Below are 15,245 nucleotides of genomic sequence, written 5' to 3'. Positions count from 1 at the left end.
ACCAGGATATGATATATTGAACTATAAGCACAGAAGAAAACAATTTCTACAATATAATTAAAATGCAGATGTACCTTTTCAACATTAGAGTCTGAGTAAGCATTTGTCTCAGCATATCAGGTCCAAAGTCTTTCAAATTGCCAAGGAAACTGTGAGTACTTAAATAGATACTGTTTGTTTTCCCACTCGGAGTCTGACAAGTTAATTCTCCATTATACAACAACAAAGGTTTATGGGAATAGGGGACTTCCGTGCCACCTGCCAAAATAATCTTTGATCCTAGATTCAAAGATCAGGAAGAAAAAAAAGATGTCTTGTAAAAATCCTTACATGGTAAAAAGTATAGCAAGCAGCTGAAAACATATATATTTGCAGGACATTAATTCAGGGTCTGTAATTCTGGCAGTCAACAGCAACTACACAAGCGCACATCTTTCAGTAAATATACAGAATGTAAAGCTTCTAAACCAGTAAGGTACTTTTCCAAATGTTGGTAGGCAAATTTCAATGTTTCTCTCTTACAAATATAGAAATGGCTATGTTTACAACTTTAACACTTTCAATGAACACAAATTTTGTGATCTTGATCCTGAGATTTTTCTCATGAATGCTTCAACATACAATTGAATCACAATGTGTAACTTTCAGATGAAATATTATAATAGCAAGAAGCTTATGGAGTTGAGACCAAAATGCCTTGAAGCCTTACAGAGAAACCTGCAAAGTAAATAGTTTTCTATATATAAGCTGCATTTCAAGTTTTCTGTGGTACTATTTATTTCTATATGTATTTAAGACAAATGAAGATTCAGAACATGTTTTACTTTATTAACTAAAATAGTACAATCTTTAAGAACAAGCTTTTTAAAGAGCTTATGGTACCTTGAATGGTATCCTTGTGAAAAACGTAAGTGTATACTTTATCATCATCAAAAGCAACAAAAACACCTTTATCCATTGGCCAGTTTTCCCACAGGATTCCTTTAATGGTTGGTGAGAAGTCTGGAATCTCATATACTCTATCATTTACCTACATATAATGCAAAAGTAAAATTACTACCAAGTGACTAAGGTGAGAAACAAAATATTCATCCCAGCTGTGATTAAAAATTTTAAAAATAATGTAAGTAGTGCAGAAATATGAAAATTGTTTTAAGAAAAAGTTTCCTTATAAGCAGTGATTCTGAATAACACAAGAATTTAAATCTGAAGTGGAGGAAATACACATTATATAAATGACATTTACTATATTTTAAAAAGAGGTATGGAGAAGGGCAGTGAAACTGGGTAAGTTATCTGTATTTAAATACACAAACACACACATTTTTGAAAATTACCCATCAGGAACTTAGTACAATGAAATTGTTCTGATTTAGTATGACAGATTTTATTTCCTTACATTACCATTAAATTATCTTCAAGTTTCCTTGCCAATTTCTTCTATCACCATACATGCTGGAGTGTCAAAATCTTCATTTTCCATTAAAAAAACTATATAGTTGAAGAGTCTGCTAGTACATATATTGTACTGGTATCCCACACTAACTTACTGGACAATAGACAAAGCCATCACTTTTGTCATCTATGAAAGCCATTCTGGTTCCATTGGGATCTGGAAAAACCTTTCTCACACTGACAGGATGTCGATATTCACTCACAAATTGCCAGTCTTCAATGAAGAAATAACGAATAACTCCAGTCTAACGAGAAATAATAGAAAATGTTAATAATTACCTCAGTAAGTGGCAAGCAGGTAATTAATTTGGCTGTAGTGTCTTCCATCTTAGAGTACTGAGTGCTCAAAAAAAGTACTTCTAAGTGGGTTTTTTTGCTTCATTCTCACACCCTGTTTTGGGTAAGACAGGAAAAACTTTTGGGGGACAAAGAAAGGATTTGGGAGGTTTGAGGGGTTTTCTGGTGGTTTTGATATTTTTCTCCCTCTGCTTTGAGGAGACATCTGTGCAGTTGTCTAAACAAATGAAACATCTGTCTCGTTGCTGAGTGAGGCCTAACCTTCAAAAAAAGCTGTAAAATTTGCTTCCAAGCAAGAACCACACATTCTTAAGAAGAGAGGCATCTAACTCAGGGAATAAAAGCAATCAAACTGATTCGTGATTAAGGTATATTAAAAAAATGTGGCTTTTGACATCAATGGTAGTATTTGCATACATCAAATTGATCAGTTGCAAATTTAGTACTTCAAATTTACCGTACCAGTTTAGGTACTGAGGAGGTGGGAAAGGCCTCATCTGCTACAAAATCACTCAAGTTATTAAATCAGTTATTAAACCAGAGACAGTGGTTCTGCCTTTCCTCTGGAAGGTCAATACATCAATTGATATCACAAAGAGCATGACACTACAATGCCAAACATGTCCTGTATTCCCAGTGCCAGAAAATATTAAAAGGACAAAAAACTACCCTCATACATTAAAAAATCTCCAGAAAAATCCATAAGCATGTCCACGTCCTTTTTCAGTGCCTTCCTTAATTCCTTTCCTTGTTGAAACATGTAAAAAACATGTCTTTTGACAGAGGCTTCCGTAGTAAATGAAGGCTTTCATTTATGCTCTGACATTTGTATACATCAGTACCTTTTTGCCCACATTTTTTACATCACCACCTAAATCAACAAATTTGCAAGACAAGTGCTATGTTTTTACTTATATCTGGAAGACATTTTGATTGCCAATCCTCTCACTAATGCAACAGAATTAAGTTCTGCTATTAAAAGCAATGTTTTGCAACAAACACTAGTAAAAGCAAAACTTAACCCTTCCTGCCAATGCACGTCATATAAATGCAACAGTAAAGGAAGCTGGATGCAATTTTGACTGTATTTGCTCAAAGTTCTTGTATACAAAATAATCCACTCTAAAAGTTCACAGATGCACTTTTTGTTTTGCTAAAAGCATGAGCAGTAATCAAAAAATTCAAACATAAATATATTCCATCCAAAAAGATCTTTTGAAATAAGTAATACTCACATCTGTACCATATATGAGGAAGTCACTAGTTAAAGCATGGCACAAAATTCGGTATTTATCATCATCTGCTGGGAAAAGTCGAGTTTCTCGTTCTTCCTGAGCACCCAAACTCTCACTTTCTATCTAAATATAAAGAACAGAATGAACTGAAAATCTCCACTGTTAACAATAGGGTATCATAGTGTTACTTTTATCAAACTGTAAGAAAACGAGATGAAAAAAACTTGCACGTGCATCCCTTAAAAACCAAGCATCTGCTTCTGTCACATTACCAGAGACCTTTACAATAAAACTTGTTAAATAGCTGACAAGAAAATGTTTTTCTTCACCTGTTCTAGTCTAGGTTGTATTTCTAAGTCTACAGAAACTCAGCTCTATATTTTACTTAGCCAACAAAACTATTCTGGAGAATTTCTAATTTTTACCTCCATTAACTGAACATCATTCCATTTTATTTGATTTTTAATATTACATTAACTTGTTCAGCTTATCAACTCATTAGGTAACATTGGCAATCCAAATTGCCAGAGCTCTTACCACATGCAGCTGGACTTTACCCTCAAAGAGAGCAGCAGCATAATCGGAATTAAGGTGCATACTTGCTACTGTCCCCAGGTACTCCACATCTTTAAGCTTTTTTACATCTAAAGGATTCAAACAGAAAAGATAAGGTAAAAATAATTTGATTTTATACAGGTCTTCACTTAACTAAATTTGCAGCTGAGTAAGCAGATGTGAAAATCTCACAACTAAGCAGGGAGGGGACAAGTCACACATAAAGAGAGTTTCTTCTTAGCAGTTAGAGAACTGGTTAGAAACTAAACTACAAGAGAAACTTTTCCTACGCAACTTTGACTAGTATTGTTACAGTTTTATTTAATTTACTGTCACTGAAAAAAAGGGATGCTTAGAAAAACATGAAAGTTTGAAATCCACCATCTAAAATTTGGACACAGCATAACCAAGTTTTCCTTATCCCATACAAAGAACATGAAGATCTGCCAAACTGAAAATTTGAACTCTCTGATCATAGCTCCTAGGACTTTGCCAGCTTCATACTTTAAGACACAGATACAGAATATCTCAAAAGCCTGAAGTCCTTAATTGATGAACAAGATGATGTGAAGAAAACAACTAAGCAACAGTCTACATTTCATGACCAGTACCTCAAATCTCAAATGAGAAGTTTTATTCTATTATTTACAGTGTCTTGCCATAACTGCTTCAGCCTACAAAAATTGTTATCCCATCCAAGCAGGACTGTTGGCAATTCAAGTTTTTATTGTACAATGTGGAATGTCCAGAACTGCTAAACACAACACTAAATTAATAAAATAAAATATAGAGTGCTGCATTAGTTTTAAGAGAACTAAATTTATGCTTACTATTCTCTCCAAGTGCATAAAACCAAGCCCGATTGTTCATTCCTACAGCCAAGTGATAAACACCAATAGCGACAAAACTGGGCTCTACTTCAACAGAGACTGTGACAGGTAGCTCCTGTAAGAAAACAGAACAAAAGAATACAATTTTCATCCACTTTTAATACTTACTTTAATTACACCTACATGAGGTTTAAAGGGAAGAGGTTATCATACGCTTTCCACATGATTTGCTATGGTGACTTCAAGCAGAGAAGTGAGGTATGCAATCCGTGTACTGCAAGCATCTCCAAGGATTGGAAGCTTTGTCAAGAAAACATGGAGGGATCCTCTTCGTGTAGATACTGCCAACAGCTGTCCATCATCTGTCCAAGCCATCTGATCTACACCTAAAATATTCACAAGCTTTTAAAAAAATAAAACAGTACGCTTCTTTCTTTAACTACTGTAACCAACAAGCAATTATTTTGCTCTAAAGTGTGAAAATTGTAGGAATTAATATCTAGAATATATGCACTAAAGCTAACCAATTAATACAATTCCAAGATCAATTAGAATCACTCAACTCAAACACATAATTATCTAATATAGTGTTCTCCTGCGAGTGAAGACTTCACAGAATCACAGAATGATTTGAGCTGGAAGGGACCTTAAAGACCATCTAGATGCAAACCACCTTCACTAGACCAGATTACAGATCTGTAACAAAACTGATTAACACCCTTCCTCTTCAACACTGAAAAGAGCACATTCAGTTCAGGCAGCACATTCAAAGTGATCTATAATACTGGAAGCAGCTGAGCAGAATCTGATTCCTGCCAAATCAGTAAGTACTAAACACAGAACTGCTGTTTGTTCCTCAGTGTCTGAAAATGCCATCAGAAAAACCATACTCTGACTAATACCAATATTCCAAGGGAGACAGAGAAGTGTGCCGAAAAAAATTCTAAATTTCTTAAAAAGAAAAAAAAAATTAAAAGGAAGTTTTTTAGAAATAAAAATGCTGGAGGCAACCATCTACTTGACAGTAACTGAAGCATTTGCAAACACTACATGAGGAGACAAGGGTGGAAACTCACTACTCAAGAAAATGGTTTTGTAACACTGTTCTGGAAGCCACAGGCACAAGTCCTGTACATCAGGACAAGAACAGATCAAATATCAATGTTAGAACAAGACAAAGCACCAAAAAAAATCATGCAAAGATGCAGAAACTTGTTAAATGTATTATTGTAATAATCTGAATACATTGTAATACAGATTCAAAACTGCACAACACTAATTGATCAAATGTTTTGACAGCTGTACTTCTCTACACTTTGAATAGGTAAAATATGCTCCCATTTTGCTACAGGTCACCTAATAAATACAAGTTGGGAAAGCAGGAGTTTTTGAAAAATTCTATATTTACACAGTTTTTCCAACAGCAGCACTTTTACTCTAAGAACAGAGACACTGTCAAAATTCCAGTTTACTTAATTTGTAAAATTTTCTATCCCCATGGAGAAAGTTAACATACCTTTGTTTTCATCATCCAAGTTTATTATGGCATACATTTCTCTCATATCAGTCAGATCATGGATTTTGATGCTAAAACAAAAAAGAAGAGTCAGTCATTCCCACCAATCCAAATCTCAGTCATCATTAACTGGAAGAAACCCAGTCCAATCCAGACAGCCTAAGAGAGCACAAAGCAGAACACAAATGCAAAATGTCTTCCATTTCCTAAAAACAACACATTACTATCCATCACTGTAAATAGTGTATCACTGCATCACAGTACAAAAATATTTGGTCAGAGAACTAAAATTTGAGGAAACGGCACAAATCCAACTTGAAAGAATTGAGGGTTAGGAAACATAGACTGTTATTCCCTTTTGATCTGTCACAGCATTTTAGTTTTAAAAGACATTACTGATGGACACACAGGGCTTGAAACATAGATATAAAAAATACTTTCAATCCTGCTGCATATAAAAGGGACAGAGTGACAGTTTACTTATGCTGTCACATCACTCAATGCAAGTTAAACCACTTAAAGAAATAACCCTTATTGTACAATAGCTCAAGTGCTTGAAGTTGCACCATGTTTCGCTCACAGTTATACCACTCTTGATGTGCAAGTGTCATAAATCAGCAGTTGGTCCTACACAGAGCTGAGAACAGAGAGAACCCTTTAACTCCTACTATGATCCAAGTCCTCTTTTGCTGAAGAATTCAGATATCACAGAATCAGGGATTAGCAGATGAGGAGCTAAAGGAGCTGTTCTATCATATGGACAAAACATTTTGGAAAAACTCCAGTGTATTTAATTCCAGTTATTTATTTCCTTAATTGCTCACACTTTTCAACTTTTGTCTAGACTGTAGGCAAGACCAAACAATGCAGAGAGGATATCAGGTATCAACGTACTCAGTGCAGATTTAAATTAATTCTTCTCCTGTTAAGCAGATGTTTATGTTCAATCAATAAATCTCAGTAAAGAAGTTTGGACTATCTTGTTGCCAAGCAACATAACAGAAAAAGAATGAATCAAAAGGAAAAATACATACTGAAGTTCATTTCTTTTTTGTTTACAATTAATGATATTAATTACAGTTGCAGAGATTTTTGTCAATAATAGCTTCTCCTAGCTCTAGGCAGAGTAGCAGTTCCATAGAGCCATTAATCTTACCTTTTCTAAATTAATTTCTCAGGGAGCCTTGAAGCCTTAGGAAGCAGAGTGTGAATGCCCATTAGCTCCAGTCCTGAGAGAAGAATTCTATTCTTTATATATAAACTACCACTTACCAGTTGTCTCCACATGATGCAGCTTTGTTTAATGACTGTGATATAGCAATGCTGCTTAGATTATCCTTATGATTATGAGCTTGAAAGACTTCTTGTCCTATTTCACGAATGTGTGTAGAAATGACTACAAAACACCCTTGTGAGAAACCAATCATAATATAGCCATCACCATACCTGTTACAAAAAACCAACAATTTAGAAAAGAGATCTGTTAATGCAATATGCAAAAAGCATTTTCTTTCAGACTGCTGGGGTACAGCGCTGGAGTCAATGCCTCCCAGTAACAGAAAAAAATAAACAAATTATGGGAATTTATATATATCATGTTGAACCATATAAAATAGGTTAAGGGGAAACTATCAAAGGTCCCTAAAGGACAGAATCACGTCTGTGCCCAGGTGCCTTGTAAGTCATCTTTATTGTCTCCTGTTTTCTATAATGCCACTTTATTTTCAGCAAGCTGTACATCTGGCAGTGATGCCAGGAGAAAGATTTCTGGTATCCTCATTGAAATAAGCATACAAGAAGATGGCAACTTTCATTTCAAGGTTCTGGCCTATGTGTCCCATCAAAGCCATGTCAAAACAATAATGCCAGTCACTGTGCCCTTAAGGGCACTGCAAACATGGTGGAAGTACCAAAGCAACACATTTGTGAATATTCTGCTTACTTTTCATAGTATCAAGTAGAAATAATGAGGTTAAGGCACAAATAGTTACACCATGTAAAGATGAATTCAAACAATATCTCATTAGCTCAATTGCAAGAAAAATCACTGCAAGGGAAGCAGCCCAGGTACACCTTGTTACACATGGTCATAAACTAAGAAGCATATAGCTTCAGGTTTTTTTAGAGTTGTAGTGTAAAGGGATGTCAATTCCATGTTGACTGAACAGGCATTAAAAGACAAGCTGTAATGATTCAGAGACACAGAAGCAGTACAGCTACTTTTTTGGTACAGGTGTGAAACTTCTAGCTTAGGTTTACTTTATAGGAATATTACCAACGGTATTGCACAATAAGAAGGCTACAAGAACTTTGCACAGCTTTGCAAACCAACAAAGTAGCTGAAGGACACAACTTCACCCCTGGCTCTTCCATCAGTTACTCATCCAAATAGAAAACAACCTATAAACCCATGAGTTTAATCTTCTGTCAAGACAGCAACATAGTTTTGTTTAAAGCTGGGCATACCAACAGTGATTCTGTTGGAAGATATTGTTTTTATAGCTATTGAATCATCAAGTGATTGATGATTGATGAACAGTTAGAAAATGTAGACTACCTTGTGTTCGGAAAAGAATTACTGAAAAGACTACAATGCAGCCAAGAAAAATCCAGTCTGAGCATGGGATAGATGATTTTGTTTCCAGCATTTATCAGAACTACTTGGAAAATCTCAACTTCTTAATACTAGAATAATTAAGAAAGTTTTGCTCACCATTTGTAGCTTACAATACTGCCATAAGGCTGCTGAAATTTCAGATCAATTGGGTTATCAGGATCATTCAAATTAAAAAGGAAGAGAGTCTTCTTGCCAACCACTACACTGACCTGCCAATGAATGAAAAGAAAAATTAACATGACAAGAATAGCATAACTTTAAAGTAAGGCCCTATATTTTCACTAAAAGATGAGATCTAGGAATTTGAATAATCCTTAATAATCCCATGGATCTGAATTCTGAATCTTCATCAATAGTAGAAGAGATTTTCAGGACATTCCCTTTCATAAGGCAGTGATTCACAAATCTAAATGCAAGCTCCGCAGAATACACTCTCAAATCTCTACAATCTCAAATTCAAGACTTTCTCCTACAGAAGTCAGCTCCATTTCCTCAGAAGAAAATGCAGCATATCACATGGAGTTATCCTGTTAGGTTATTCCTACTTGAACTACAGTATTTGGTAGTGACTTCTTACTGTGCTTTCCCTGGTTGATACTCTATCATCAGTCTTCATAACTGAGAACTGCATGTCACTGGGATCTGAGCTGATTGAGGTCTGCAAGAAAAAAGTGCAGATTGAGAAATCAACAGTTAATGTAGTCCATACTGATGATAAATAATTGCATTATTTCTGCCATGTATAATTTTGCACAAGGACAGACAGACAGGGACAGACACTACTGCATTTAGTACCAAAATCAAGAAAATAATTGGAGAAGACATGACCTCAGTTTGGGTCTTAATGATATGTTAGCATAAAATATACTGAAAAAATAAAAAGCTCCTGGTCCTTGAAAGCCCTGGGACTCAAAAGACACAAGCTCCCATAGGTCTCAGCTTTCTTGGAAACCAGGAGCACATCTTAAAATCAAATGTCCATTATAAATACTACCTGTCTTATAGTATCCCCTTCCTGATTGCTTATAGTAATCATTCTGTCTTCACCTCCTAAAGCAAGGAGGTTTTCAATACTCCAACAGCCACAAGTAATCCTCTTAGTGTGTTTACCTGAAAAAGAAAAAAATCTATACAACACAAATCAAACACAACCACAAAAAAAAATCCGTGATGGAAATATACATACACCTTTCAATCAGTCAGTCAAACACAAATTGTCAGAATGTGAAACAATCTGTTAGAGCAAGAGTCTTTTTTTAAAAAAAATCTGCTCTCAGATGGAAGTCTTTTGACTTTATATGAAACAGCACAGCCCTTGTTCTTCCATTTATTTGTATCACATTTCTGGGGAACGTGTTATACCCTTAGCCTTTATGCCCAGAGGCACTCTAAGCAGGTAAGAAAGAGTACCTTAGCAAATGAACAACCACATAATTCCTTTGCAAGAAAGGTAACACACGTCCCCCAGGAAGCAGTAAGGCAGTGTTAGGTATTTGTATATCTATCTATCTATCTATATATATCTATATCTATCTATCTATCTATCTATATATATATATATATATAACTTAGTATTCTCTAAAAATACTCTCCTGAGTACACCAAAGTAGAAGGTGCAAGTTGAGTATGACCACATTGTTTACCTGCATGTTTATATAGAGAACTGGAAAGGAAACTATATATATTAGCAAAATTCCACTTTCACATGTGAGCAGTTTCAAAGCAGTCCATACCAAGAACAGAAATCTTGCGAGAAGTCTGACGGTTATATATGAGTAAGTTTCCCTTTGTTGTTCCAACAGCAAGTAAAGCTCCAACTCGAGACCATAACAAGAAAGACATTGCATCCCTAAAACAAAGAAAAAATTTACTTTGTATAGTAGAGATTCCTTTCATGTGTTCACATATTAAAACATTTTGCATAATAAATTTTGCATTTATCTTTAATTTCTATGAGTCATACAGACCAAGGAGAACTTTCAAGTTAAATAAATGTTCTCAACCAATATCAGAATTATCTAAGTATGCAGAAGATAGTAAAAGTAATAAAAAATTGTATGAGGTAATATATTGTGACTTGTACAAATGAAAATGGATCTGCAAACATCAAGAGTCTTTGATGGAATCACTGGTAATTTTCTGGTCACTGGTCACTTTTTGTATTGTTTTTCTATATGTTCTTCAATAACCTCAATAACTTTTGAGTTAACTCAAAAGTGAGTAGGTCTGGTTCTAGTCAATGTAATAAAGAAGTTAGAAAGAGCTATTTTAACTTGAAGTTTCAGATAGAGCAAGGCCTATTTTGATGCATAATTAAAGCTATATAGATACTATATATCATGTTAAAAAAAACAAGAGCCTCTTAAGCAAAAAAAACTATAAACCAGAATTTTCTAGTTAGTGCAGTCCCTCCCAACTTTTTAACTTTCACTCTAGGCATGGAATAGAAATTTGAAATATTGACATGTGAAATGACCTCCAATACATTTGGTTTGCATATAAGGGTGCTTTTCTAATTTCAGAAAGGGAAGGATATCAGAAAAGCCTCATTATCACACTGTTTATGTCTTGGTGCTTACTCTGCTTAAGCAATAACACTGTGACAAAAAAAGGATCAGGGACTTACATCGATATATAATGTTCTAGCAAGACTGCCTCCAGTAAGCAATTTACCTCCAGTATTAGAGAGAAAGATGATTAAGGAACTGCAATTAATTGCAGACTCCATTCTGTTAAGTACCTTCTATGTTCCTTTTTGCTTGCATACTGGCAGGTTACTCTTCTCCCCACAGTACTTGTTCACACATAAAAATGGTACAATATGGTCTGTTCATTCCCTCAATGTAATATGTGTATAACACACACCTTAACAAACAGAGGAAAGAGTTGTTTCCACTCTCTCTCCTACAGAAAGAATGTTTATGTAGAATGCAAGAGTTTAGTGGAATAGACTCAAACAAGCCACAAGTTTAATTGTTAAACCAAGCTTATCTATTAACCCAATGCTTGATGGTTATGCAGACCCCAGAAAAGTCTAAAGTCTGTGGCCAAATTCGGAAAGGTAAGGCTTTGAACCTTACATATCTCCTTTCATCCTAAACTACTCTACTTTGCGAATAGCATTCTAGCCCCCTTCTTAATCTAAGGGGAAAAAAAATTATCACCACTGATATCACTTCCCTTACTTTTAAGCTCCCTTTAGCTGGTGTGAAAGACTTAGGAGAAAGAGTGGCAAGCGCAGACACATGAAAAATTCACCCATCCTTGCTGCTACCACAAAGGTGAAACACTGAAGAGAAGTGCTCCAGAGACAATGGCACTGCTGACACTCAAAAAATAAACAAACACCCTGTAACCCCCAAAATCCCCATCCATAACAAAAACTTCAAAACCAGCAAATTATATAAAAATAATTTAGCAATGAACCGTAGAATATTAGTTTAATTAGTAAATATATTATGAGGACTCTAATAAAAAGATGAGCTTGAAATACAGCCTCCACATCAATAAATCACAATGGTAAAACTCTTTAAATACCCACGTTAAAAAAAAATTTCTTACCTCATGCCACTGTCTACTTGGCTTGTTTTGTTTGTGATTGCATCCCACAGAAATATGGTGCTAGATTTGTCTGTGATTATTGCTAAAGTATCTCCATCCTTATCCCAGTCCATAGCAACACAGTTACTGAAGAAAAAAAAAATCACTAGGAATGTTAAAATGTGTTTGTAAGTGTACAGAAACAGCCAGAACTATGCAACTGAGTCCCTATTTTCCCCTTCTCCTCCTCTGCAAACCCAGACTGCAGATTTATCTGTAAAGTATTTCTATAGCAACCCCACTCTTATTCAAATCTCACTGATGACAGGGGCTGAGAGGAAGGTCATAAAAAACACTGCTACCTATGTTCTAGTACTTGAAATACTATCACCTTGATTTTCAAGAGACACTGAAAGTCCTCCATAAGGTTGTGGTTTGTTAGAGGCCATTCAGAGTAGAGATTATTTTTCTGATACTACACCTCTGATTCCACACAGCTTTCCTCACTTTGGACAGTTTTCTGGAGAGAATGTGCATTTATCACACATTGTGCAAAACACTGCACAGGAAGAGCTCGGCCATGGATATTACCAAGCAAAAGAGACTGACACAGCCAGATCATTTTATGAATGACACCTAACCCGAACAGCAAGGTGTGATGGTCAGAAATACATGTGAGTCTGGTAAAGACAATGAGAATTGCATCTCTTGGTTTGGTGCAAGGTGGCAACTACCACAAACTACAAAGACTGGATTTCTAGACATCCTGGGGAACTAAGTGATTCTGGCTCATATTAACCAATGACACAGGGCCATGTAAGTGATGATTTGGAAATTAAAGTTATACTCTTGACTAGAGGTTTCAGACTTAAGAACCATGGGAGTTTTGCCTTGACTAATGGGTTTATCTTAATTGAAATTCATCATCATTCAATTTCAATTTTAATTGAAATTAAAAATTTCCATGACTAAGAAGAGATGAACAGTACACAAATGAAACTAACATGAGGTATTAATGGTGCCCAATAAAAATGTATTTACTGAGCAAACCAATATGATGACCCAATGTCACACCATTTTTCCCTAGGGAGGTTTCCCCTGGGCCACATCCAGACTGCTCCTACGGTCTCACTGCCTTTTAAGAAGCTCAATATATCTCCCCAAAGTACACAATTTTTTAGATTTAATCTGAAAAAATCCAGTTTGTAAACTCCCATACCACTCTCCGATGTGAACCAGAGTGTGATGAGCTGGGAAAAAAGTATCATCTTGACCTAAAGCAACAATGCCAATGGGTACATTTATGCCACTAATGTAAACAGAAGCACTAAACCAAAGAAGTACCTTTCCTCAGCAAAGCCATGATAACAAATTGTTAGAAAAGCAACAGTAGCAAGAATGCAAGCATATATTGCACACCCCCTCATTATGATCCTTCTTAATGTGATAGGTCTTTTTTTTACATTTTAATTACATAATTTGTCTTCTCTGCCAGGTATGTTCACCAGAGATAGTATATCATCTTACAAATTTCTCCCATTGTTTAAGTACCTCACCAGAAGAGAAGCATTTTTAAAGAAAACAACAATGAAAATAATTTAAACCTATCTTAGTACCTACCCTGGCAGGTTGATTTCATTTCTCTTCTGACCATGACGATCAAAAATTTTCACAGAATGATCACCTCTAAAAAAGATTAATATATAGAATAACTCCCTTTCTTTATCGGCAATTTTGATGGACAAATGCAATGAATAGTTGCAGTCTTACCCTATTACAGCAAGAAAATTTCCTAAAGTTTTCTGCCAAGCAAACTGCAGAGGAGAACCAGACCAAGCTTTTTCATACAGACTGAATACTTGCTGGAGAAAAAAAAGAAGTAGGAAATGATACATCTTAAAATCATAATATATAAGAATACTACAACTGCCTAGCATGTTAGCAACTGAGTACTGTGGAGGTAAAACACATCCCCTCCCCAAACAATCCAAACCCAACTTCTGTGTGATTCCAATGCACTGAAGTAGCAAAATCCCAGATAAACGTTCTTTCAAGTGGAAAAAATTGAAGTTTCTGCTGCTGTGTGTCCACATAGAGAACTGTGGCTCTATTAATAATAAACTATTATTTTTGCCTCTTAGTTACAAGAATAAAAAATTGCATGAGACTCCCCTTCTAGTTCAAAGACCACATTGTTAATAGTTCTCTAAATTTAATTGAAAAGTCTGGGACCAGAAAGCATCCTTAGTTTGTAAACACAGAAGGCTCAACATTCACTCTTTTAGAGACAGGTAACCTTTTTGTTACTCTGAATTGCTGGGTCTTAAAAGCTACGATCTCAAACCAACACACTATAGAAAGAGATTTGACTTCCAATGGAGAAAATTTCTGAATGTCCTTTTCCTTTCACACCACCCACAGATATTTTTCTGTATCCTGAATCTAAAATAAAGCCTACAAGTTTGTTTCACAGCTGGCTATCGTGACTTATATCCCCACAGGTCATAAGATAAACACCAACACCTGCTGTCCACCAAAGGCCCGTGAGGTTTGCTCAAGTCTGCCACAGGTCCTTATCCCTTCTTTTGGGTCAATGTAAACTGAGGCATTCCTCACACTCAATCTGCGTTCTGCTCACAAGAACAGCAAAAACACAACCACCACGGGCCACACTCATAAACGACATCTAACAATGATGTTTGATTTTGACAAGTAATTTAAGGAGCAGGGACACAAGATGATTTGAGGGAAGAAGCATCTCCCCATCTAACAGGAAAGGCTGAGAGAGCTGGGATTGCTCAGCCTGGAGAAGCGAAGGCTTTGGCGTGACCTAATTGCGGGTTTTCAGTACCTGAAGGAAACATACAAGACAGGGTGGACTAGTATAAGAGCACGCAACCACAGAACGAGGGGAAATGGCTTCAAACTGAGAGTACTTTTAGATTAGTTACTAAGAGGTTGCTGCGACGGTGGAGAGGCACTGGTACAGGTTTCCCGCAGAAGTTGTGGACACCTCATCCGTGGAAGCGTACAATGCCAGGCTGGATAGAGCCTTGAGCAACCTGGGTTAGTGAAGATGTGCCTGCCCATCGCAGAGGCGCTGCAACTGGATGCCCTTTAAGCTCCCCTCTACCCGTAGTCTCTCCGCGCGAAAGTAAACAAACGCGGAGTGCCGGCAAGCACACCAGGCCCCCCTGCCA

At 36.1% G+C, this 15,245-nt stretch overlaps 1 protein-coding gene across 2 annotated transcripts in view; it reads right to left on the bottom strand.

Moving 5' to 3' along the window:
* WDR19 (WD repeat domain 19) overlaps window positions 1-13,907 on the bottom strand; it is a 38,025-nt gene extending 24,118 nt beyond the window's left edge. The window contains exons 1-16 of one of the 2 annotated variants that reach the window (XM_014311885.2): window positions 13,816-13,907; window positions 13,666-13,731; window positions 12,067-12,192; window positions 10,239-10,354; window positions 9,500-9,615; window positions 9,083-9,163; window positions 8,602-8,714; window positions 7,161-7,334; window positions 5,889-5,959; window positions 4,586-4,758; window positions 4,373-4,487; window positions 3,525-3,631; window positions 2,988-3,110; window positions 1,551-1,700; window positions 883-1,030; window positions 75-279 (exon numbers count right to left, since the gene is read on the bottom strand). In XM_014311885.2, the coding sequence (XP_014167360.2) occupies window positions 75-279; window positions 883-1,030; window positions 1,551-1,700; window positions 2,988-3,110; window positions 3,525-3,631; window positions 4,373-4,487; window positions 4,586-4,758; window positions 5,889-5,959; window positions 7,161-7,334; window positions 8,602-8,714; window positions 9,083-9,163; window positions 9,500-9,615; window positions 10,239-10,354; window positions 12,067-12,179 (1,805 nt within the window). In that variant the 5' untranslated portion in view covers window positions 12,180-12,192; window positions 13,666-13,731; window positions 13,816-13,907. Of the gene's footprint in view, window positions 1-74; window positions 280-882; window positions 1,031-1,550; window positions 1,701-2,987; window positions 3,111-3,524; window positions 3,632-4,372; window positions 4,488-4,585; window positions 4,759-5,888; window positions 5,960-7,160; window positions 7,335-8,601; window positions 8,715-9,082; window positions 9,164-9,499; window positions 9,616-10,238; window positions 10,355-12,066; window positions 12,193-13,665; window positions 13,732-13,815 lie in introns of those variants that run through there. The other variant, XM_031056808.1, reaches the window with a different exon arrangement.
* Between the last annotated feature and the right edge of the window lie 1,338 nt (window positions 13,908-15,245).

This window comes from Geospiza fortis, unplaced genomic scaffold (assembly GCF_000277835.1).
Source record: "Geospiza fortis unplaced genomic scaffold, GeoFor_1.0 scaffold40, whole genome shotgun sequence".
NCBI lineage: Eukaryota > Metazoa > Chordata > Aves > Passeriformes > Thraupidae > Geospiza > Geospiza fortis.
Note: the sequence above shows the minus strand (reverse complement) of the source record. Positions and strands in the feature narration are given on the sequence as shown.